The 18,968-nt window shown below is 37.4% G+C and overlaps 3 protein-coding genes across 9 annotated transcripts; 1 reads left to right on the top strand and 2 right to left on the bottom strand.

The window, feature by feature from the left end:
- The first annotated feature begins 50 nt into the window (after positions 1 to 50).
- Positions 51 to 16,219, top strand: LOC122571871. Of its 7 annotated transcripts, none has more exons than XM_043736142.1 (5): positions 52 to 1,131; positions 1,451 to 1,610; positions 1,679 to 1,722; positions 1,818 to 2,448; positions 11,583 to 16,219. In XM_043736142.1, exon 5 carries the CDS (start codon positions 11,684 to 11,686, stop codon positions 15,578 to 15,580), a length of 3,897 nt encoding a protein of 1,298 aa, XP_043592077.1. In that variant the 5' UTR covers positions 52 to 1,131; positions 1,451 to 1,610; positions 1,679 to 1,722; positions 1,818 to 2,448; positions 11,583 to 11,683; the 3' UTR covers positions 15,581 to 16,219. The 7 variants fall into 7 exon arrangements, 6 of the variants coding, with proteins under 6 accessions (XP_043592077.1, XP_043592076.1, XP_043592072.1 ...); XM_043736141.1 differs by having other exon boundaries at positions 1,433 to 1,610; XR_006318280.1 differs by lacking the exon at positions 11,583 to 16,219 and adding an exon at positions 2,535 to 2,675 and having other exon boundaries at positions 51 to 1,610.
- LOC122571881 (keratin, type II cytoskeletal 1-like) lies at positions 2,450 to 6,134 on the bottom strand. The gene is made up of 2 exons (XM_043736167.1): positions 4,307 to 6,134; positions 2,450 to 3,483 (listed from the first exon to the last, which is right to left on the bottom strand). The coding sequence occupies exons 1-2, from the start codon at positions 4,953 to 4,955 to the stop codon at positions 2,522 to 2,524; spliced, it is 1,611 nt and encodes a 536-aa protein (XP_043592102.1). The 5' UTR covers positions 4,956 to 6,134; the 3' UTR covers positions 2,450 to 2,521.
- A 132-nt stretch (positions 16,220 to 16,351) lies between the features above and the next one.
- Positions 16,352 to 17,638, bottom strand: LOC122571893. The gene is made up of 5 exons (XM_043736194.1): positions 17,504 to 17,638; positions 17,245 to 17,380; positions 17,025 to 17,174; positions 16,786 to 16,937; positions 16,352 to 16,671 (listed from the first exon to the last, which is right to left on the bottom strand). The coding sequence occupies exons 1-5, from the start codon at positions 17,584 to 17,586 to the stop codon at positions 16,482 to 16,484; spliced, it is 711 nt and encodes a 236-aa protein (XP_043592129.1). The 5' UTR covers positions 17,587 to 17,638; the 3' UTR covers positions 16,352 to 16,481.
- Positions 17,639 to 18,968: the final 1,330 nt, after the last annotated feature.

Raw genomic sequence — 18,968 nt, 5'->3', positions numbered from 1 at the left:
CGAAAAGTTACCTCGTTATTTCGCGAGTTTCCCATGGAAAGCGCGGCGAACGGTATGGAAAAGCAATACCGAGATGTTGAAGTAAGCAATTGGTCTTCTTTATCCGATTGTTTTCGCTCGTTAAGCAGCGATCGGCAGATTCGTGACGCAAGTCGGAACAGCTAAAAGCTTTTTCTCCACGCGATGTCGCTCTACCGATTGTTCGCGTATAAGCTAACTTCCTCTTTTTTCCTCACCGCGGCGCGACGTGGTTGTCTAATAAATTCTACTCGAACAAAGACTAAAACGTTTCATACCATACTCTGCGAGCTGTACCTAATAACCTGGTTTAATTAACGCTATATTCAAAACCGGCTCGTTTACGAGTCGTTTCTTCGATGTCCAATAACGCAACTGAACGGTGAACAACCGCGAGGAACTGGTGCAAACTCGATTCGAACGACTTTATCTCAACGTATGGGACGTACAATACCATTCCCTGTGAAAGAACGTATTCTATAATGTTTGTATGACATCGAGTGACAGTGTGTCCCGATCGAATCGTATGGAAAACAGTATAAAACTAGTGTAGTTTTCCAAGCGGAAAATATAATAGGGGATCGATCGACAATTAATTGACAAATGTGGGACGTCGTAATTTACAATGTCACGAAAATTCCAATTGGTTCTGAACAAAGAATACTACCGATGATTAACGAGAAAACTCGAAAAATGGGCTTTAAACTCGGTATCTCGGTGAAAAGCTTTGTGTCGCACATACATCGTAGCTACAGAGCGATACGAAGGCAGACAATAGAGGGTAAAGTTATGTCAGAGAGAAAAAAGATATTGTATACTGGAAGCTCTACTATAACTACGATACGTTCCATCAATGACGCAGATTCGTGAAATGAAAAGAATATTTCTTTTGCTCGGATGTTATACGTAGGTGTTATACGTATGCTCGATGAGAAAATGATAAAAAGAATTTCGTAGCAGTCGTCGCCGCGATTGAGAAATTTTTATTTTTTACTCGTTCGTAATCCTCGAATAGTCGCAGAACGTACTATATCGGAATCGTACAACGAATCGCGAAACTACCAACGAGAGGTTGAATATTTCAGTTCGATTGAATATTCCATAGTCTGTGATGTGAGTACCTCGTTATCGAACCTTGTCTACCATTCCTATCTCACATTCTTGTTAACGGTAGTGCTTTTTCTCTGCGTATAATATTATGCATACTGAAGCTACATTTAAGATCAGGGCTGTATGTCAAACAATTTGTCACACCCGACTTGGTTAAAATTTTACAGATAGATTCATTTTCCAGTCGAAGGTTAAGACGTAAAATTTTGCGAAAAATACTTTCCCACTTCAGTGTCACTTCTTGTAATCTTGAAAACTTCCATGCTTCGATTTGATTGAAATTTTGAAAATAACTTCTTTTTAGATAGAAACAATATTTTAGGGAACGATTTTTGGTGATTCGAAGATTAAAATTTAAAATTTTGCGGAAAACGTTTTACTAGCGCAATGTCACTCCCTGCGTTATCGATACAGCGATGAATGCAAAATTGGACAATGAAAATTTGAAGAAGGATATTTGCGGGAAGGATCATGAATCCTTGGTATGATAGATATGTACTTAAAGATATCCCTAATACTACATATCGTATTTTATATAGTTTTGTTTTAGATCTTTTTAACCGACCATCATAAAGCGACTGGCAATCCTTGTTGGTGAGATCCAACTTTGAATAATTATCTTCATTTTATTTTGTAATCTACTTTATACATTTCAATTGAAGTAATGTTTAATTTTTAATTTTCCATAGGTATGATAGAGCGCGGAGGAGATAAGTATCACTTGGTAATATTCCCTGACAATAAACGCGACGAAACTATACTACTGTCGTTAATCAAGAAACACACCTTAGCTTTCGAGTCAGTAAAAATGCTTCTCGCAAAAGTTATTTTTATCTAAAAGGAACCTATTTTTGCGGAAGTTAAATTATTCTTTTGTATGTTCGATCCATTCTTAAATCAATCAATGAAACAAAAAACCATAACTTCGAGGATGTTTCGTGGAAGAATACACCGCTTGGTTAACAGGCGTAACCAATTTGACCTGTGTGTCATAACTGGTTCGATAAGATTGATAAGGATAATAATAACGCTAGTAGTAGTGCAATAGCAGTAACAGTAGCTGTAGAAGTAACAGTAGCAGTAATAGTAGTAGTTGTAGTAGCAGTAGAAGTAGTGATAAGAGCAGTCGTGACTGCAGTAATAGTTATAGAGCAGTAACAAGCTACGGTAGTGATTATTTTGATTAGAAATAAAAAAGCACATTGACCGCGTTCTTTTATCCCGCGGACTTCGCTAGACATTGTTTCTGAAATCAATCGACGAAGTCAACGAATTGGAGAAAAACTGTGACTTAGCAGTGAAAATAATTGTTTGGGACAGGTACTGAAAAAATACCATTGTTTATTTTCTATTAATAAAATTACGATTCTTACATTTTAAAATGCAAATTATATTAACCGAAAAAGGCATTGTTGCTGGAGCCCTCTGTCGTGCAATTGTGAAGTAACGATGCAGGGTGGTTAGACATGTTGTTAACGGTTTGTCCTCCCCCTAATCCACCTCCAACGCATCCAGCAGCAATGTCGTCGCCGCCACCACCACCATCACCACCACCACCAACACCACCACCACCACCACCAACACCACCACCACCACTACCACCACTGCTGCCACCATTTGTATCGGCAACTGCAACGGGTGCGGCGAGACCAACGTCGCCACCTCCTAGTCCGACTCCGATTCCAGCGGTTCCGCTAGCATTTCTTGTTCTCGGAGGTTTTACGTCTTGAGAAACTTCGTACGTTTGATTCTGTTGATTTTGCAAATTGATTTCATTGTAAACGAGTTCTTGAATCTTCAACCTAATAAACATTTGTCTATCGAGCGGTAAGCTTTTGAGAGGATTTCGAACACTCATCAAAAAATGATAAGTATCGTCTCCTTCTTCTTCTTGCGAGACCCTTAGTCTCTTTTGCAGAGATTCGAATCTTTTTCGGTCGACTTCCGAATAATTGTTCTCTATCGCATCCATCAAACTTCTTTTTCTACCGATCTTACTCATCTTAGGCGGTGGCATAACTTGATGAAGACCATCGTCGTTCGAGAGTAAAGATTGACAAGAATCACCATCTAAATCGTCAAATTGGGTTTCCTCGTGTCCTTCTAAAATATCGATCTGAGGTTCGATTTGCGTTTCTTCTGGCGACGATCGAAGAGCCGCTGAGCAATTTTGCGAAAGAGTGCACCCGATTACTCTTGAATTCATTTGATCTCGCAGGAAGAACAGGCTCTTAAACCAAACCCATTTTGAGTCATGTTCATTAGCGCCACCATCGCATTTTCCTCTATAAGTTTTCTTTAATTCGTTGCGGAAATTGTCTCGTAAGTGCTTCCATTTTGATTTTGCGACGTCCGCTGAAAACAAAGATTCTCCGTTAATTCTTTTGTTACGATAACAAATTTTTCGAAACTTTCCTACGTGAATAATGCGCATTCGCATGACTTTGTTACGTCGATAACAAACGACAATTGGTAAAATGAAAAATTTATGAAAAATAAATGGCCAAGAAAACATTGCTTCGTCGAGTATAAAATTTTATAGCACTCCAAGCGTTTAATCGTTTGCCAACGAATCCAATGGATTCAAATTACCGCGACCTCAGACGGAATATTGTGTAAACAGTAATTAAAATCATGCTCGCTATCAATATTACCACAAATTGTAGGCATCGACTGTAATTAAAAAATTATGGAAATGGCGATGCAATAACGATCGACCGTACGCGCTCTTAGAAAGTAGCCCGTTTTCCAACAAATAAATTTAATATGCTCAGATTGTAATTGATCTCGACACGACTATATCGTGTACACGTACGTATACACAACAAGTTGATCGAGTCGTTCGCTCGGTTATTCGATAGCTCGATCGAGGAATGAAAAGGACACACGACATACACAATACATAATCGTAGGATGGTGGTAGTGGGGAAGGGAATGGTACAAGCAGAAACGGTTGAAAATGTGACGGTAGAAGGGAAAGAAAAAGTGGAAGGGATGCGATCAAAAGGGGAAGAGAGAGAGAGATTGAGAGAGAGTAAGGGAAGAGAGAGAGAGAGAGATTGAGAGATAGTAAGGGAGGCGTACAACGACGCAGGCGCAAATAGAAGAGGCGGAAAGAAGAGAGAAGAGGGAAATGGGAAGAGGAAAGAGGAGAGAGAAGAGCGAGGCGTATACTCACTGGAGACCTCGCAAGCCCTCGCGATCTCTCGCCACATCTTTAGAATGACATCGCGATTGTGATAGTTGACGTTCTTCTGGTCCCAGATCGCGGGCCTAGCGTGCACCTCAGTGATCAGTCTCTGGAGATCCATCGTCATCGCGTTCCTACGCGCGTTCGCGTTGCATCTCCTGGACGATCGCTTACTAGCAGCTCGACGGTTGAGAAGCGTGTTGCCGGAGCTGAGTGAGGATGCAGCCGCGCGCGAGCCGCTTCCTCCTCTAGTTACGTTTCGTTGAGATTCGTTGGTGTGCGAAAGCCGATTTTTCGGTTGCTTTGTTGTCGATTCCTCGCTGGAAATCACTTGCTCCCCTGGCTGGTGCTGTTCTTCCTTGATCGGTGGGATCGTGTCGACAGTTTCGTTGACGGTGTTTAGTACTTTGCCACCGCCACCGCCACCGCCACCGCCACCGACGACGACGAGCTCGTCCTCGTCGTCGACGTTACTGTTTCGTCGCTGTTGTCGTCTCCTCTTCTTCCTTTTACGCCTGGCGATACGAGGACTGCCGGCCGAGGAGGAACTCGTGAAGCCGAGCCGAGCGGAGGATCGCAGGCGAGACGAATCCAGGGCTTTTTCCTCCTCGACTCGTGCACGCGTGCCGCCGTCCATACACGGCCGGTACACGCGCGCGTCCAGCCGGGAAGACGCGCACTCGCCTCAACAAACGAGTTCGATACGCGAGGTGCTCTTCGGCAAAAGAAAGTCAATTACTGTACGCGCGCACGTTCTCGGCCGTACTCGCTCGCGATACGCCGCCGATCCGCCTGGCTGCTTATCCGCTCGCTAGCCAGCGCCGAGAACCCAAGTCCGAACCTTCCTTCGCTTTTGCCTACGATTTCAGCTTCGGCTTCGGTCTCGCTCGAGTTTGCGCTCGGCTCCGCTCGGTTCCGCTCGGTCCGACTCGGTTCCGCTTCGCGCGCCACCGCTCGTCACCGCTTGTCACCGCTTGCGATCTCTGCTCGACAACGCTGCTCGTCTATCTCCCAGAATTCTTCACAACTATTTTCCTACCAGACCTCTCCTCTCCTCTCCTTTCCGCTTCGCTCCTCTCCGCTTCTTTCCTCTCCTCGCCGCTCCAGTTTCTTTCCTTTCCTTTCCTTTGTTCCTTTATTTTCCTAACTACTATCGTCTCGTTTTCTATTATTACTCGATTTTTTACCTTCAGCCTCAAATCCTAATACGCATTTAGTACTCGAATTCGAACTTTGCCCTGTTTCGTCCTGTCTCCTTGGCACTCGCGAATTCACAGAGATTCCTGTTTCATCTATAAAATTTTTCGTACCAATTTCCCATCGGATCCTTCTTCCTTTCACTGATTCGGAAATAATCATACGTTGTACGAATATGTTTCTGCGTTCGTTAACACGTTGCATTTCAATTGATTCTATCGTTCCCTCTTTAGATTATACATTCTCCCAATAAGACCATGTATCTAAAAAATCGAAGGAATGTTCGTTAATACATGGATCGTTATATTACAGTTATACAAGTATGATTCGTTTTGCGATTGATATTAGTCCGAAAAGCTATTTGACAATTGCACGTTTTGGTGCGTGTATTTGTCACTAAACAAGCGTCTTGCGCTCTCGGTTCGGTATTTGTCGGCACGGATCGTCCCGGCTCGGCTCGACTCGGCCCGACTCGGATTCACTACGCCGCGATACAACGCGATACGACGCGATGCGACGTTCACGTTCGCCTTTTGGCCTCTTGCTCATCGGTAACGCTTGCCGCTTGCTACTCCTGCCATCGCCATAAACTCTGTCGTAATCGTATTGCACGGCATCGTTTGGCTCGGCTTTGCTCGTTCTTACTTGATTCGATTTATTTAATTCATTTGGCTCGACTCGACTCCATTCCCTATGATTCGACTAATCTCTTCCCTATTTCGTTCGATTCAATCCGATCCGAACTGGCTCGACTAAAATATCATAAAACACAAGTTAACGAGTACTTACATCTCCATTCAGAAACGATATATCAATGACACTTATATGACAATCTTTTTCGTATAGTTATTTATTAAGCACGAAGGATTACTGAAATCTGTTTGTGAAATGACAGAATGAATTTGTTATTAAAATATATAAGAGACTAGGTAATGTACGTCTCCTTGAGGAGAAACTGCTTTTTCTTAACTGTGATTCGCAATAGAAAAATTAAATAAATTTGTTGGAAATACAAGTATCCTTTTAACCACTGTATGGACTGAATGTATCGTTCCAAATTGAAATTACGAGCGGATATATGCTCTATACTTGATTATACAAGTTTACAATCGCGATTACAATCGCGAATGAGTTACAATTTTGCTTATGAAGCAAAATAAGAATTCATCATTTTGAACTTTTTCAAAAAGCATCACCAAGTAATTTTTTAACAAAATTGTACCAAGCATTACACAATAAACTAGATAAAATCAGAGAAAAGTACTAGGTAGCGTCAAATGTCGGTTTCCAATAGTCATTCTGGTTACGGAATCTTTTCGTTGATTTTGTCAACGTATTCTTGCACTGCTTTCGCAAATTCTTTCTTCACCATATTTGCTATGCTTGTACGAAATATGGTAGTAATGAAAAATGAGAAATGAGAAAAATGATGTTGAACTTGCTGAAAACAAAGATTAATCGATTAGAACTAATTCAACATGCTCTAAGAACCGTGTACCACTTTTAAAACGATAGAGAGTTGTGCTAACGCAACAACAAATAACAATTACTCGATTTTAACGATCTTGGCCATTGGTTGATTCTCCTCAAAGTATTCGACATTTCGCGGATGACAAATACAAATACACGATATTTCAGAATGAGAATATGTATTACCGAAACTGATCATACGATTTAAATGCATATATGTGTTTATTAACGATAAATATGTAATGGCAACAATTTACGCGGCAACGACGAAGCTCGCAATGCTAGCAGTAAACAAAACAGAAAAAAGAAGAAAACCAAGTAGAATTTGATAAATCATGATAAATCGATGCAGTCGAATGATCGATTGCCAACAATCTGGCTCCCAATCATCAATCTTCTCTAATTTTATTGAGTTATCTAAAGACTTATCGAATTATATCAACATCACGACCTTCATTCAAAAATTTGATTATAGTATAGATTATTGCGACGAATACGTTGATGAATTATACAGAATTTGGACTAAAAGGAATTTAAAATCGTCGTCGGCCGCATACTCTTTGACTTTGAATTATCATCATGAAATTTCTCGCTTATCCTTGAGGTATTCTCGAATGTACGTCGCCGCTCGCTCGTTCTTCGATGTTTTTCGACCAACTTATTTTTCACAAAGTGCGTCACGGCGATGTTGATAGACGTCGTTAAACGATCCACCAAAGTACTCTTACTCTTCTCACGAAAAATTCTACTGGATCCGGAAGACGAAATTACTAGATATAGCATCCATCTTCGATGCTCGTGATAAGTTCAAAACACGAAATTGATAACATGAAGATCAATGGCAATGTTAACGCTGACCGAATTTGTCTCTGCAAAGATCTCCTCGCGCTGCTGAATAAAGAGTAGTTGGTGGAAATAATGGAACATTGCTTAAGACATCGTAAAACACGTTGTTTTATCCGATCGGGAAGAATGTTGTTATTAACTATGATTATAAAAATGTTGTCGAACGTAACGATCGCATCGATACTGAACGTTTCATCTTTGTATACGGCAATGGTAACGGTAGCAGCACGTTCTATTTTTGATAAGTTGTGAAATGTACCTGAAGAAAAGGAATAGGCTATGTCGATATAGACGGTAAAGGGAAATAGAGAATACTGGAAGGGAAGGACAAATCTTTGTAATATCGTCAATGGAATATATTGTTATTATATCCTGATATTTTTAATTTATTTACAATGAGTGGATTGTACAAATATAGACAGGAAAACGATGGTAGTTTAATATGAACTAATCGCAATAACATGCTACAATTTAGACAACTCTCGACGCAACGGATCCAACGTTCTCTCTCACGCGGGCCACACTCTCTCGACAACGCTAGCAGCACTATATCGACAACGCAACTCGCACTCTCTGATTTCTCGATTGATTCCCTTCGATTTCTCAACTCACAATTGACTGCTCTCGTATATCTTTTGTCTTTCCGTAGACCCAGCATGCACGTGTACCACGACCGTTCGTGGCCAAGGCCACGTAGACCTTTTCTACGAAACTATTCACTTGAAGGACCGACGACACATCGATGGGCCCATCGACGCCTCGGCTCTCGGGACATTGTTTATGATTCGCTAGATATTTCTTAGGCCCTTTTCCCCGATGCTACATCTTTTCAATTAATTTCGAATGTATTCTTTCCTTCTTTTTCTCCTTTTTCTTCCTTCTTGTCCTCCTTTTAGGTTATAAATTCGATTATTGACAATTGTTTGTATAGATTCACGAACGCTTTAAGACGGGAAGGGAGATCGTATTACTTTCAGTTTCGTAGAAGAAAGCGAATCGGTTCCCTGTTTCGAGAGCGGGTCAATTAGGAAGCGAAGTAGGTATATATGTACCTCGGATGACTTTCAGTTTCAGTGTTTGCTGCGTTCCTGTGCACAACGTATATTACAAAAAGATATTGCAGGCATAGTTGAAAAATAAAATTAAGGATTGTGTTTAATTAAGACTGGTGTTGATAGACTGCCCGTCGTTATGATAACGCGATATCCGTTCTTCGATACTTCGTATTTAAAAAATCTAAGCAACCTATATAATCGTGTTTACTTAAAACGTCCTACGAGCGGCACATCTCTGATTATGAATCGAAAGAAGATTATCACAGAGCATCTGACGAACAAGATGGCATTACTCTTTCTTTATGATTAAGACTCTTTGACTGTCTGTCTCTGTCTGTCTTTCTTCCTCCCCCGCCCGTCACTGTGTTAAAAATATGGTATTATTCCGATAACATTCTTGTTACTTTCCAACATTGAAAATCAAGTTCTATTTACGAGTAAAGGAGGCTCTTGATTAATCGATGAGATATGTAAATCGACATTTGAAGAAATAAATAGCGAGCTAGTTGTTGATGACCAGTTCAACCGGTATAATGTTCGCCCGCTACCGAGCTCCAAGGCCGGACATCTTTGGTCAATCGGATGAAGCTTCGTTTTCCACTACTTTATAATGATATTTTCGTCCCTATTTTTTCAACGCATGAAAGATTATTCGATTTTCCGAAGCAAGACAAAGTCATGATCACTTCTAACTTTTAAATCAATGCCATGCCAAATCGAATTCTCAAAACGAAACGCAGACGATCACGAGCTCGTCACGAAGTCACTTTCGATTTCCCTCGAGACACAAAGAAGCAAAGTTTGCGAATCGTCAAAGATTTGAAAGGTGCAAGGGGCATCATTCGGGAAACAAATAAACTGTGGACCAAACTCCTCCGATTTACCGTTGCTTTTGTTTAGTTTCCGAATTGTAAATCAAGTATGCACTTATTTTGTAAATTCGATTTCACTTGGAAGGAATGCGAGTCTAAATTATCGAACTAGAAGGAACACGGCCTTTCTCACGCATACTATATGCTGAGACTGTCATATGTGTTAAACCGATCGTATAATAAGAAAAAACCTTCCTTGCCGTTGTGACGTCCCAAGTGAAATCTTCGCAATTACATGTATATTCCAAAATAGTGGGCGTGGTCAAGATAACACATGAGTCACAGTATCCAGACCTTCTTGGCTGCTAACATACAGTATATTCTTAGTTCTTCTTGCGCCAGTAAAGCCAGTAAAGCCAGTTTTTTTCCATTCCCCCAATATTTTCCGAAATACAATACGTTCGAAAAAATCGAATACAAGATTATTACTATCACACACACACACACATATAATATACGTTATCGCTATTATCGCAATTTCTTTCTTACGTCAACCCTTTCTGAGTGTTTCCAACGTTCGTTAGTATGAAGTACACGATTACGACGAGTATACAGCTCTTGGCGAATTTTTCAAGCTTTTCTCTGTGATAATAGAATCACGAACTAGTTCTCCACCAGGTGAGTGAAGGGAAAAGGGCATATTGTGGATGAGAGATTCGTTGGTTCTCTCTTTCATATCAGAGAATAAACGGCCGAACAATTGGTTGTCAACCAATACTAACACATACGTGACACATTAATAACACATACATACTGTAATGGTAGCTTTTTTGCTAATATCTCGGAAATTACATGTATAGGAAAAAGTTACTCAAAATGTTCTACACACATTCAAAAATCATTAGATATCCATAGAAATTATCATTCATAGATCATGGAAATAATTATGAATTATTATTTATGATTGCCCGACTGAATTCAGAGACGACTATGTGTAGTACAGTGTATGCACATGTACGTGAATACTTACGTATAAATGAAAGAAGGCGCTCGCCTAGATACAGCTTTGCACGCAATCCTATCGTTTGTTTGTCTAATCTACCAAAATTAAGATCCATTTTCTTTCAATATAGTTCGCTCATGACCGATGAAGCGACCTAATGAAATAATTTCTCGCACTGGAAAACATTTTATTGCGCACGATGTCTACGAGCATGTACCTACTAAACTCGACAATGATCTAAACTATAAATCGATATTCGATTATTTCATCGATTCTTCAAAGTCACCTAACTATATTTAAAACATAATGCAACCTTATCGATAATTATTTACAGAGCTGCTGCTATTTTGGATTTCGATGATCTTTTAATGTATTGTATTCCTATGCTGTATGTAATGTAAGTTTTAGTTTGGTTTTAGTTTGCCAGATAGTTGCAAAAAATTGTCTGTACCACACAGTGAATTCTGCCTACAATTGTGCATCCGTGACAGCGTATGCGTTAGCATTGGTTTGCAGCCGCCTTATGGCAGCCTGATATTCAAACCAGATCTAATTCTTGTCCTTTGTTTATTGTTTATACAGATTCGATATGGCTGGCAGTGATATTGGCAATTACAACGCAAAATGTTGACCTTTACAACATATTAAAAAATCATTGAAATCCAGGGTGGCAGCTACTTTTTAAATATATAATTACTATCTTACTTAACAATGTTATGCAAAATAACGAATATATACGCGTTAAAGTGTTAAATTCACACATATATCACAAAGCTTAATCAAAGTTATAAGACATTAGTTTCCTTCAAAACTTAATTCGAAAAGATTGTATCTAGGTATAATTAAATTAGTAAACGAGTGTTGCATCTTTTTGCTTCCAGATCTAGCAAGAGCATTTAAAGGACACGGAATTCTCAGGAGATACTGCTCTATTTCTTATTTATTCTTATATTATTATTATTTATTATTATTCTTATGAACAATGCAAGAACTGCCAAATGAGCTGCATGAGCATAAGACAGACCAAGCAAACCAGCAGCCACAGCCACAACATTCTACACAAATAGATAGCGATGGTATTTCTCTGGATCTTGACAAAAAGGAGATGTATGAGCGCCTAGAAACATTTATAACAACATTTGTTACGGGATTTACAAAAAAATTAAACAAATACAGAAATGAGATATCATCAAAGACTAATACAACAGCAGAATATGTAGTGGAGGGACCAGCAAAAGAATTGTTAGAGGAGTACCATCACGGGGCATCAACTGCAGTACACCCATTGGTTGTTACTGTAACATATTTCATTAATAGAATTCATAGAAAAAAAGCTAAGAGAGTTGTTGAAGTGTTTAGACATATAAAAGAAGACGAATTAGGAAATATGTTGGTAGAAGCTGGTGGTAATATTTTTTACAACTATCAAGTTCCGTTTAATATGATCACTGATATTGATAACCATTGGGCAAGAGGGATGGAAAAGTTAGCTATAGATGCCACGAGAAGAGTAATAAATTATGTTAATCAGTATAAACAGCATAATCCAGATATGGATGTCTCTGTTGACTTAATAACTGAAGGTATAAAGTTAGGTAAATCTAGACAAGGCTTTCTAATAACAGCAATCCAAAAAATCCCTAAAATGCCTAAACTTGGACATACAGTTAAAATATGTGATAAAAAATGCAAAACTTCAGAAGTGTACGAGAATCCAGTAAAAAAGGGTGATGGTACCGCTGGTAAATACTATAGTAAAAAAGGCAATGGTAGCAATTCAAGGAAGTCAAAGGACACATCAGGCATATTAAATGAGGACTATCAAGAAGTGGTAGAACAACCTGAGGAAGAACACAAGTATAGTTTATCATTAGAGGAGGTGGAAGAAAAAGCAAAAGAAACATTAAATAAAATTAACGAAGAAAATGGTTTGTTTTTACAAAAAAAGATAATGAATGAAATACAAAATATTCATAAAAGTATTGATAAAATGAATGGTAGACCAGAAAGTATACAGGTAAGAAAACCAATTTATTACAATATGAAATATCCAGTAAAGTCGTTCACTGGAAGAGGTAATGAGTTAAAATGTTTACACAAAAAATTACAAAATAAAAGTAGAAAAGTACTAATATCACAAGTGACTGCCGTTACTGGTTTGGGAGGAATAGGCAAGACTGAATTAGTTCAAAAATATGCTATAGAATATGCTGAACACTATGATAACAATCTTATATGGATAAATTCTGATAATCATGAAAATTTAACAAAGTCGTTTAAAGAGTTAGCAGCTGAGAAGTTGAAAATACCGATCGATGAAAAAATAGATGGAAATATGCAAGAAAAACAAGTTAAATCTATTGTTGAAGATGTTTATGTGCACTTTATCAACGTGAAAAGTCTTTTTATATTCGATAATGCTGAAGAGTATACAGCTATTGAAAAATTTTTACCAACCTTTTTACATTCTGATGCTAAAAGACCTTACATTTTAATCACTTCTCGTAATCGGAACTGGGATGTAGATGATGAGGGACAAATACATGTAATGCAATTAGATGTCTTTACTCAAAAAGAAGCTAGAATGTTTATTAAAAATTCCATACAAAAAAAAGATGGTTTACAAAAGGAAGACATAGAAAAGTTAGCAAAAAGATTACAATACTTTCCACTAGCCTTGAGGCAAGCAATTGCATATATCAATCAAGAGGATAAAAAGCTCAGTAAAAGAGGGAGTGAAAGATTTATGGTAAGTGATTATTTGAAAAAACTTGATGAAAACACAAAATTACTTCAGGAGGGTTATTACAAAATTAGTGACAGATATTCTGAAACAATTTTAACAACTTGGGAAACTACCTTAAAAAAGATAGAAGAAGATCAAAATCATGGCATGGAAGCTATAGATATTTTAAAGGTCATGGCTTATCTTGCTCCTGACAAGATTCAGGCAAGCAAAATGTTTGATAATGATGGCGTTGAGCTATGCGATAAATATTCAATGATTGACTTAAAAAAAGGGGGAGTGGCAAGTATTCACAGATTAGTACAGGAAGTAATAAGACTAATGTTAAAAGGCAAGAATGAAGAAGAGGAAGTTATAAAAAAGGCTCTAACATTAATAGGAAATAATGAAAATATATTTAAGGATAATACAAGTCATGTTACTTCAGTTTGGAGCTATGCAAGTGGATATCGCGATTTAATTCATGAATTTTATTTCAATTTTAACTCTATTCCTACTTACGGCTATAATAACGCTACCCCTTTGCACTTGCTCGCTGAAAATGGCGATGATAAAGCAGTTGAGGCTATATTGAACGAGGCTATACTAATGACATTTTCAGAGGAATTTAGCAAGATTATTGATGCTAAGGATAAGTATAACAGAACTCCTTTATATATAGCTGTTGAAAATGGTCATGCAAGTGTTGTTAAACTATTTGTAGATAAGGAAGCAAAAATTGATATTAAGTCTACTATTGTTTACAATTCCCTAAGTACAAAAAAGGCTTCGAACTGGACACTATTACACATTGCTGCTTTTAACGGCTACTCAGATATCGTTGAAATTCTTGTCAATAAGGACGAAACGCTGGTTGATATTGAGGATAGTATTGGTAGAACAGCAGCAGTTTTGGCTGCTTCCAGTGGCCAGATAAATGTTCTTAAAATTCTAAGGCCTGATCCATATAATGTATATTTATTGCATGCTATGTTTCGTGCTGCTAGAAAAAGTGGCAATTTAGAAGATTTAAAGAATTTTCTAAATAACCTTAAAGAGAAACGTCAATTACAGGATATAGTAAATGTGAAATTAGGAGAATGGTCTCCTTTGCATTTGGCTGCATTTGCTAATTGGCTAGACATTATAAAAATTCTTATAACGAATGGTGCCAAAGTTAAGGATGCTACACCTAGCTTCACACCCTTACACTCTGCCTCTTCCAATGGCCATTTAGCTGTAATAAAATATCTTAAAGAAAAGGGAGCACATCCTAAAGATATTAATGAAGATGGTTGGACATCATTGCATGCTGCTGCTCAAAATGGCCACCTGCATGTTGTAAAATATTTTATAGATGAGCTTAAAGAAATTGATGTAGATATTATTGATAACGCACGTGCTACACCTTTGCATACAGCTGCTTTTCATGGGAAACTTAATGTTGTTAAATTTCTTTTAAGAAGAGGAGCGAATATCAAAGCAGTTAATATATTAGGAGCAACACCTTTATTTACTGCTGCTATAAACAACAACCGTAATGTTTATGACTTCTTGCTAAACAAAGATGCAACGGTAGTTAACACTAGCGATGATCAAACACTTATTGGCAGGCTTAACATTTCAGTGTTACACGTTGCTGCTATATATAATGATAAACAAATGATTGAAGATTTGATAAATAAAGGTGTAGACAAGGATATTGGCAAAGATACTAGTTTAACTCCATTATACTTTGCTATATTTTTTGATAGTTTGGAAGCTACCGAGTATTTAATTGCTAACGAGGCTGCTACTAATGTGGATATAAATATTCCTATTATAAGAAAAGTCCTTGAAGAAACAATAAGAGATAGTACCTTGAAACCTCATAGTATGCCTAAATTTGTTAGCACATTGATTAATTTTGCTAATATCCTTCCTGATGTCATAAAAATATCAGCAAATGACTTAAAGCGTGTTATTGAAAAATTATGTAGTTTAATTCCCAATTTTGAAGCGCTAATAGATAGCTTAAAGATATATGTAGAACAAAGGAAAAATCCAGGTTTAGATCTTCCCTTGCATGCAGTATTTTTTACACAAGAAATTGGCATTAATTCTGAAGATGGTGATGGAGGGGATAGGGCGATTTCGAGTCAGTGGAGTATTTAGCATAGGTAATAAGACGCGGAAACCTCTCTTGAGGAACCGTATCTAAACATTTCCCCGACGTCGAACCGTCGATAATTGGTTTTAATCAGTCGTCAAAAAAACCTCAAGAGGTTCAAATCCGAGATTTCGGTTGCCTTCGTCGCATAAAACATTGAAGCAAACGAACATGACTCGTTTTTCGTTTGATAGAAAGTAAATGTTAATATATACTTTTAATTTAATGTTTTGTATAAACAATATGTGAAATCGTTAAATATCTGTGTACGATAATGCTTAGTAAGTTTTATGAGACACCTAAAATGCATACATTACTCATAAAGTTTACTGATAAAGAAATGGTTTTAAAAAATAAGCAAAAAGAAATAAATAATGCAAAAGATATAGGTGTTAAGAAAACAGAACATACTGAAACAAGAAAACAGAACTACACAAACCAAGCCCCTGTGACATCAACCACATTTCAATCCGCATCAGTGACCAGGCCACCGCGGACAAGATGGCAACCAAATGTCTATACATCCTTATTGGGTACTAGCGTAACTATCTGTGTCTATAAAGTTGTTGGAATAAAGTGTGAATTGTAACCTATTAACTCAGTGTATACTCGAAATAAAAAAAATTGGATGAATTTATTGGAAATATAAGTATCCCTTTAATCACTGTCTGGACTGAATGTATCGTTATAAATTTGAAATTACGAGCCGATATATGCACTATACTTCATTATATACGATCGTGATAGCGTTACAATTCTGCTTATGATGCTTATGATGACGTGTCAAAAAAAGATATAAAATCTATTTATTATTTTGAATTTTTACATTTGACAAAAAGAATCACCAAATAATCTTTCATTAAAGTTGCACTAGGTATTACACAATAAACTAGATAAAATCGTAAACTAGATATTGTTGTTTTCCAATAGTCGGTCCGGTTGCGGAATCTTCTCGTTGATTTTATCAACGTATTCTTGCATTACTTTCAAAAACTCTTTGTTCACCATATTTGTTATGCTTCTATGAAATATGGTAGTAATGGCTTTGGCCGCAGCATTTATTATCGGATTATCTTCAAAAATGATGTTGAACTTGCTGAAAACAAAATAAAGATTAAACGATTACAACTAATTCAATATGCTCTAAAAACAGTGCACCACTTTCAAAACGATGGAGAGTTGTGCTAACGTAATAACAAATAATAATTACTCGATTTTAACGATCTTGGCCATAGGGAGGAAAATTTTATGGTTGTTCATATCGAATACAATGATTATTCGCATCTCCGTACCCCTGAGACGACCATGAACTTCTCCCTTCTTCGTGATCAACAAGTCTTTAATAAGATACTCGTAATTGGCCTAAAAAGTTGAAAATTTTTTTATTCTGTAACTTTCCAGAAAATATCGGATTATGGTTGAGCCGTTTTGATTGGTTTATTCCCTTACGTCAAGAACGTCAAACGCTAAAGTAACATCCAAAGTGAGACTTTTATCTTGGTAAGATAAAATAATATCGTTTGCCCGTCTTATGTTCGATAATCCTTGAAGCCAGCCCTTCGTTAAATCCAAAGTTCTGTCGTGAATTATTAGTCCTGACTATAAAGGAGTAAAAGAATGATCGATGTTCAAATTTGAAGGATTTCGGTCAAGTTGATGGCATAAATACCAGTTTCTCAGATACATCCTCCAATTTCATAGGATCTAATTCTTGCTTCAAAATAAACTTGCGAATCGAGGGTAACATCGCGTCGAACAACTTGTTAACCTTAGCCGATACCTTCTCAGACATGATGTCGTTTTCCCTGTACCCCAGAAAACGTATAAACGATATTTCACAGTGAGGACATGTATTACCGAAACTGAGTATGCGATCTAAACGTATATATGTGTTTATTAACCATAAATATGTAATGGTAAAAACTTACCCGGCATCGAGAAGGTTCGCAAAGGCAGCGGTAAAGAAGATAGGGAGGAAAAATAGGAAACCAAGTCGGATTTGAAAATCCATGATGAATGAAGGCAGTCGACTGATCAATTCTCTTCAATCTGGCTACCGATCATCAATTTTATCTATTTTTATTGAATTATCTAATGGCTTATCGAATTATATCAACATTATGACCTTCATTCAAACAGTTGATCGAGCAACAATATAAATTATTACAACGGATACGTTGATAACACGAGAATTGGATAGATACAATGGTAGGCTGCATACCTTTTGAATTTAAATTATCGTCATAAGGGTAAGATTTGCTTATCTATTAAGTTATCCTCGAATGTACGTTGCTGCTCGTTCTTTAAATAAGTTCTGATAAGTTCAAAAAATGATCTTTTCGTCTTTCGCTTATCAGAAAAGATCCGAAATCTGTATGCTTGTTAGCGATTATAACTGAAGCCTCTTTAAAGTAAAGTCACATTCGATAATATGACAATTAATGGCAATGTTGATGTAGACCGAATTTGTCTCTGTAAATATCTCCTCGCGCTGCTGAATAAGGAGTAGTTGATGGAAACAATGGAACATTGCTTAAGACATCGTAAAACACGTTCTTTGATCCGATCGAGAAGAATGTTGTTATTAACTATGATTACAAAAATGTTGTCGAACGTAACATTTGCGTCAATTTTTATCTTCGTATACGGCGGTAATGGTACCAGCACGTTTCATTTTTCACGCAGAAATAGAGAACGCTGGAAAGAAAACACAAATTTCTTTAATCAATTTCCCATGTATTTTGTCTTTCTTTTCCTTCGTTTTCTCCCTTCTTATCCTCTTTTTAGTTTGCAAATTCGATCATCCAAAATTGTTTGTGTAGATTTCTGAACGTTTTAAGATGAAAAGGAAGATTAAGTCGCTTTCAGTTTCGTTTAGATAAAAGTGAAACGCATTCTCCGTTTCAAAAGCGGGTCAACTAGGAAGTGAGATAGGTAATTAATCGTAATTTGACTTTCAATTTCAGTGTTTGCTGCATTCTTATGAACAATGTATATTACAAAAAAATATTGCTGGTATACTTGAAATGGAAGATGAAGATAATAATGATTGACCGACGTCAATAGATTGCCTATCTATTATGATAATGTGATACGTGATCTCCGATGCTCTGTACTTCTAAAATCATTGCAATCGAAATAATCATGTTTACTAAGAACTGTCCCACGAAAGGCGTATCTCTGATTATGAATCAGAGAAAGATGGTCGCAGCGTATCTTACGAAGAACATAGAATTTCCCTTTATTTATCATTAAACAACTCTCATTCTCACTCTCTTTCTCTGTTATTGAAAATATGATATTATTTCGATAACGTTGATATTTTCTAACCTGAAAATCGAGCTTTGTTTACGAGTAAAGCAGACTCGGACTCGACGATGAGCTATGAAAATC

The sequence above is a fragment of the Bombus pyrosoma genome, linkage group LG10 (assembly GCF_014825855.1).
Source record: "Bombus pyrosoma isolate SC7728 linkage group LG10, ASM1482585v1, whole genome shotgun sequence".
NCBI classification, from domain to species: Eukaryota; Metazoa; Arthropoda; class Insecta; order Hymenoptera; family Apidae; genus Bombus; species Bombus pyrosoma.
The sequence above is the reverse complement of the archived record's forward strand: the minus strand, read 5'-3'. Positions and strand labels throughout refer to the sequence as shown.

Bases quoted from the DNA above. Each gene is read 5' to 3' on its own strand.
- LOC122571881 (XM_043736167.1), bottom strand. From the start codon at position 4,955: ATGGACGGCGGCACGCGTGCACGAGTCGAGGAGGAAAAAGCCCTGGAT. The intron at 3,484-4,306 runs GTGAGTATACGC...CTTTGTTTTCAG, and splicing joins GAGGGCTTGCGAGGTCTCCA to CGGACGTCGCAAAATCAAAA.
- LOC122571871 (XM_043736142.1), top strand. From the start codon at position 11,684: ATGCAAGAACTGCCAAATGAGCTGCATGAGCATAAGACAGACCAAGCA.
- LOC122571893 (XM_043736194.1), bottom strand. From the start codon at position 17,586: ATGGATTTTCAAATCCGACTTGGTTTCCTATTTTTCCTCCCTATCTTC. The intron at 17,381-17,503 runs GTAAGTTTTTAC...TCTGGGGTACAG, and splicing joins GCGAACCTTCTCGATGCCGG to GGAAAACGACATCATGTCTG. The intron at 16,938-17,024 runs GTAAGGGAATAA...TCAACTTTTTAG, and splicing joins TAGCGTTTGACGTTCTTGAC to GCCAATTACGAGTATCTTAT.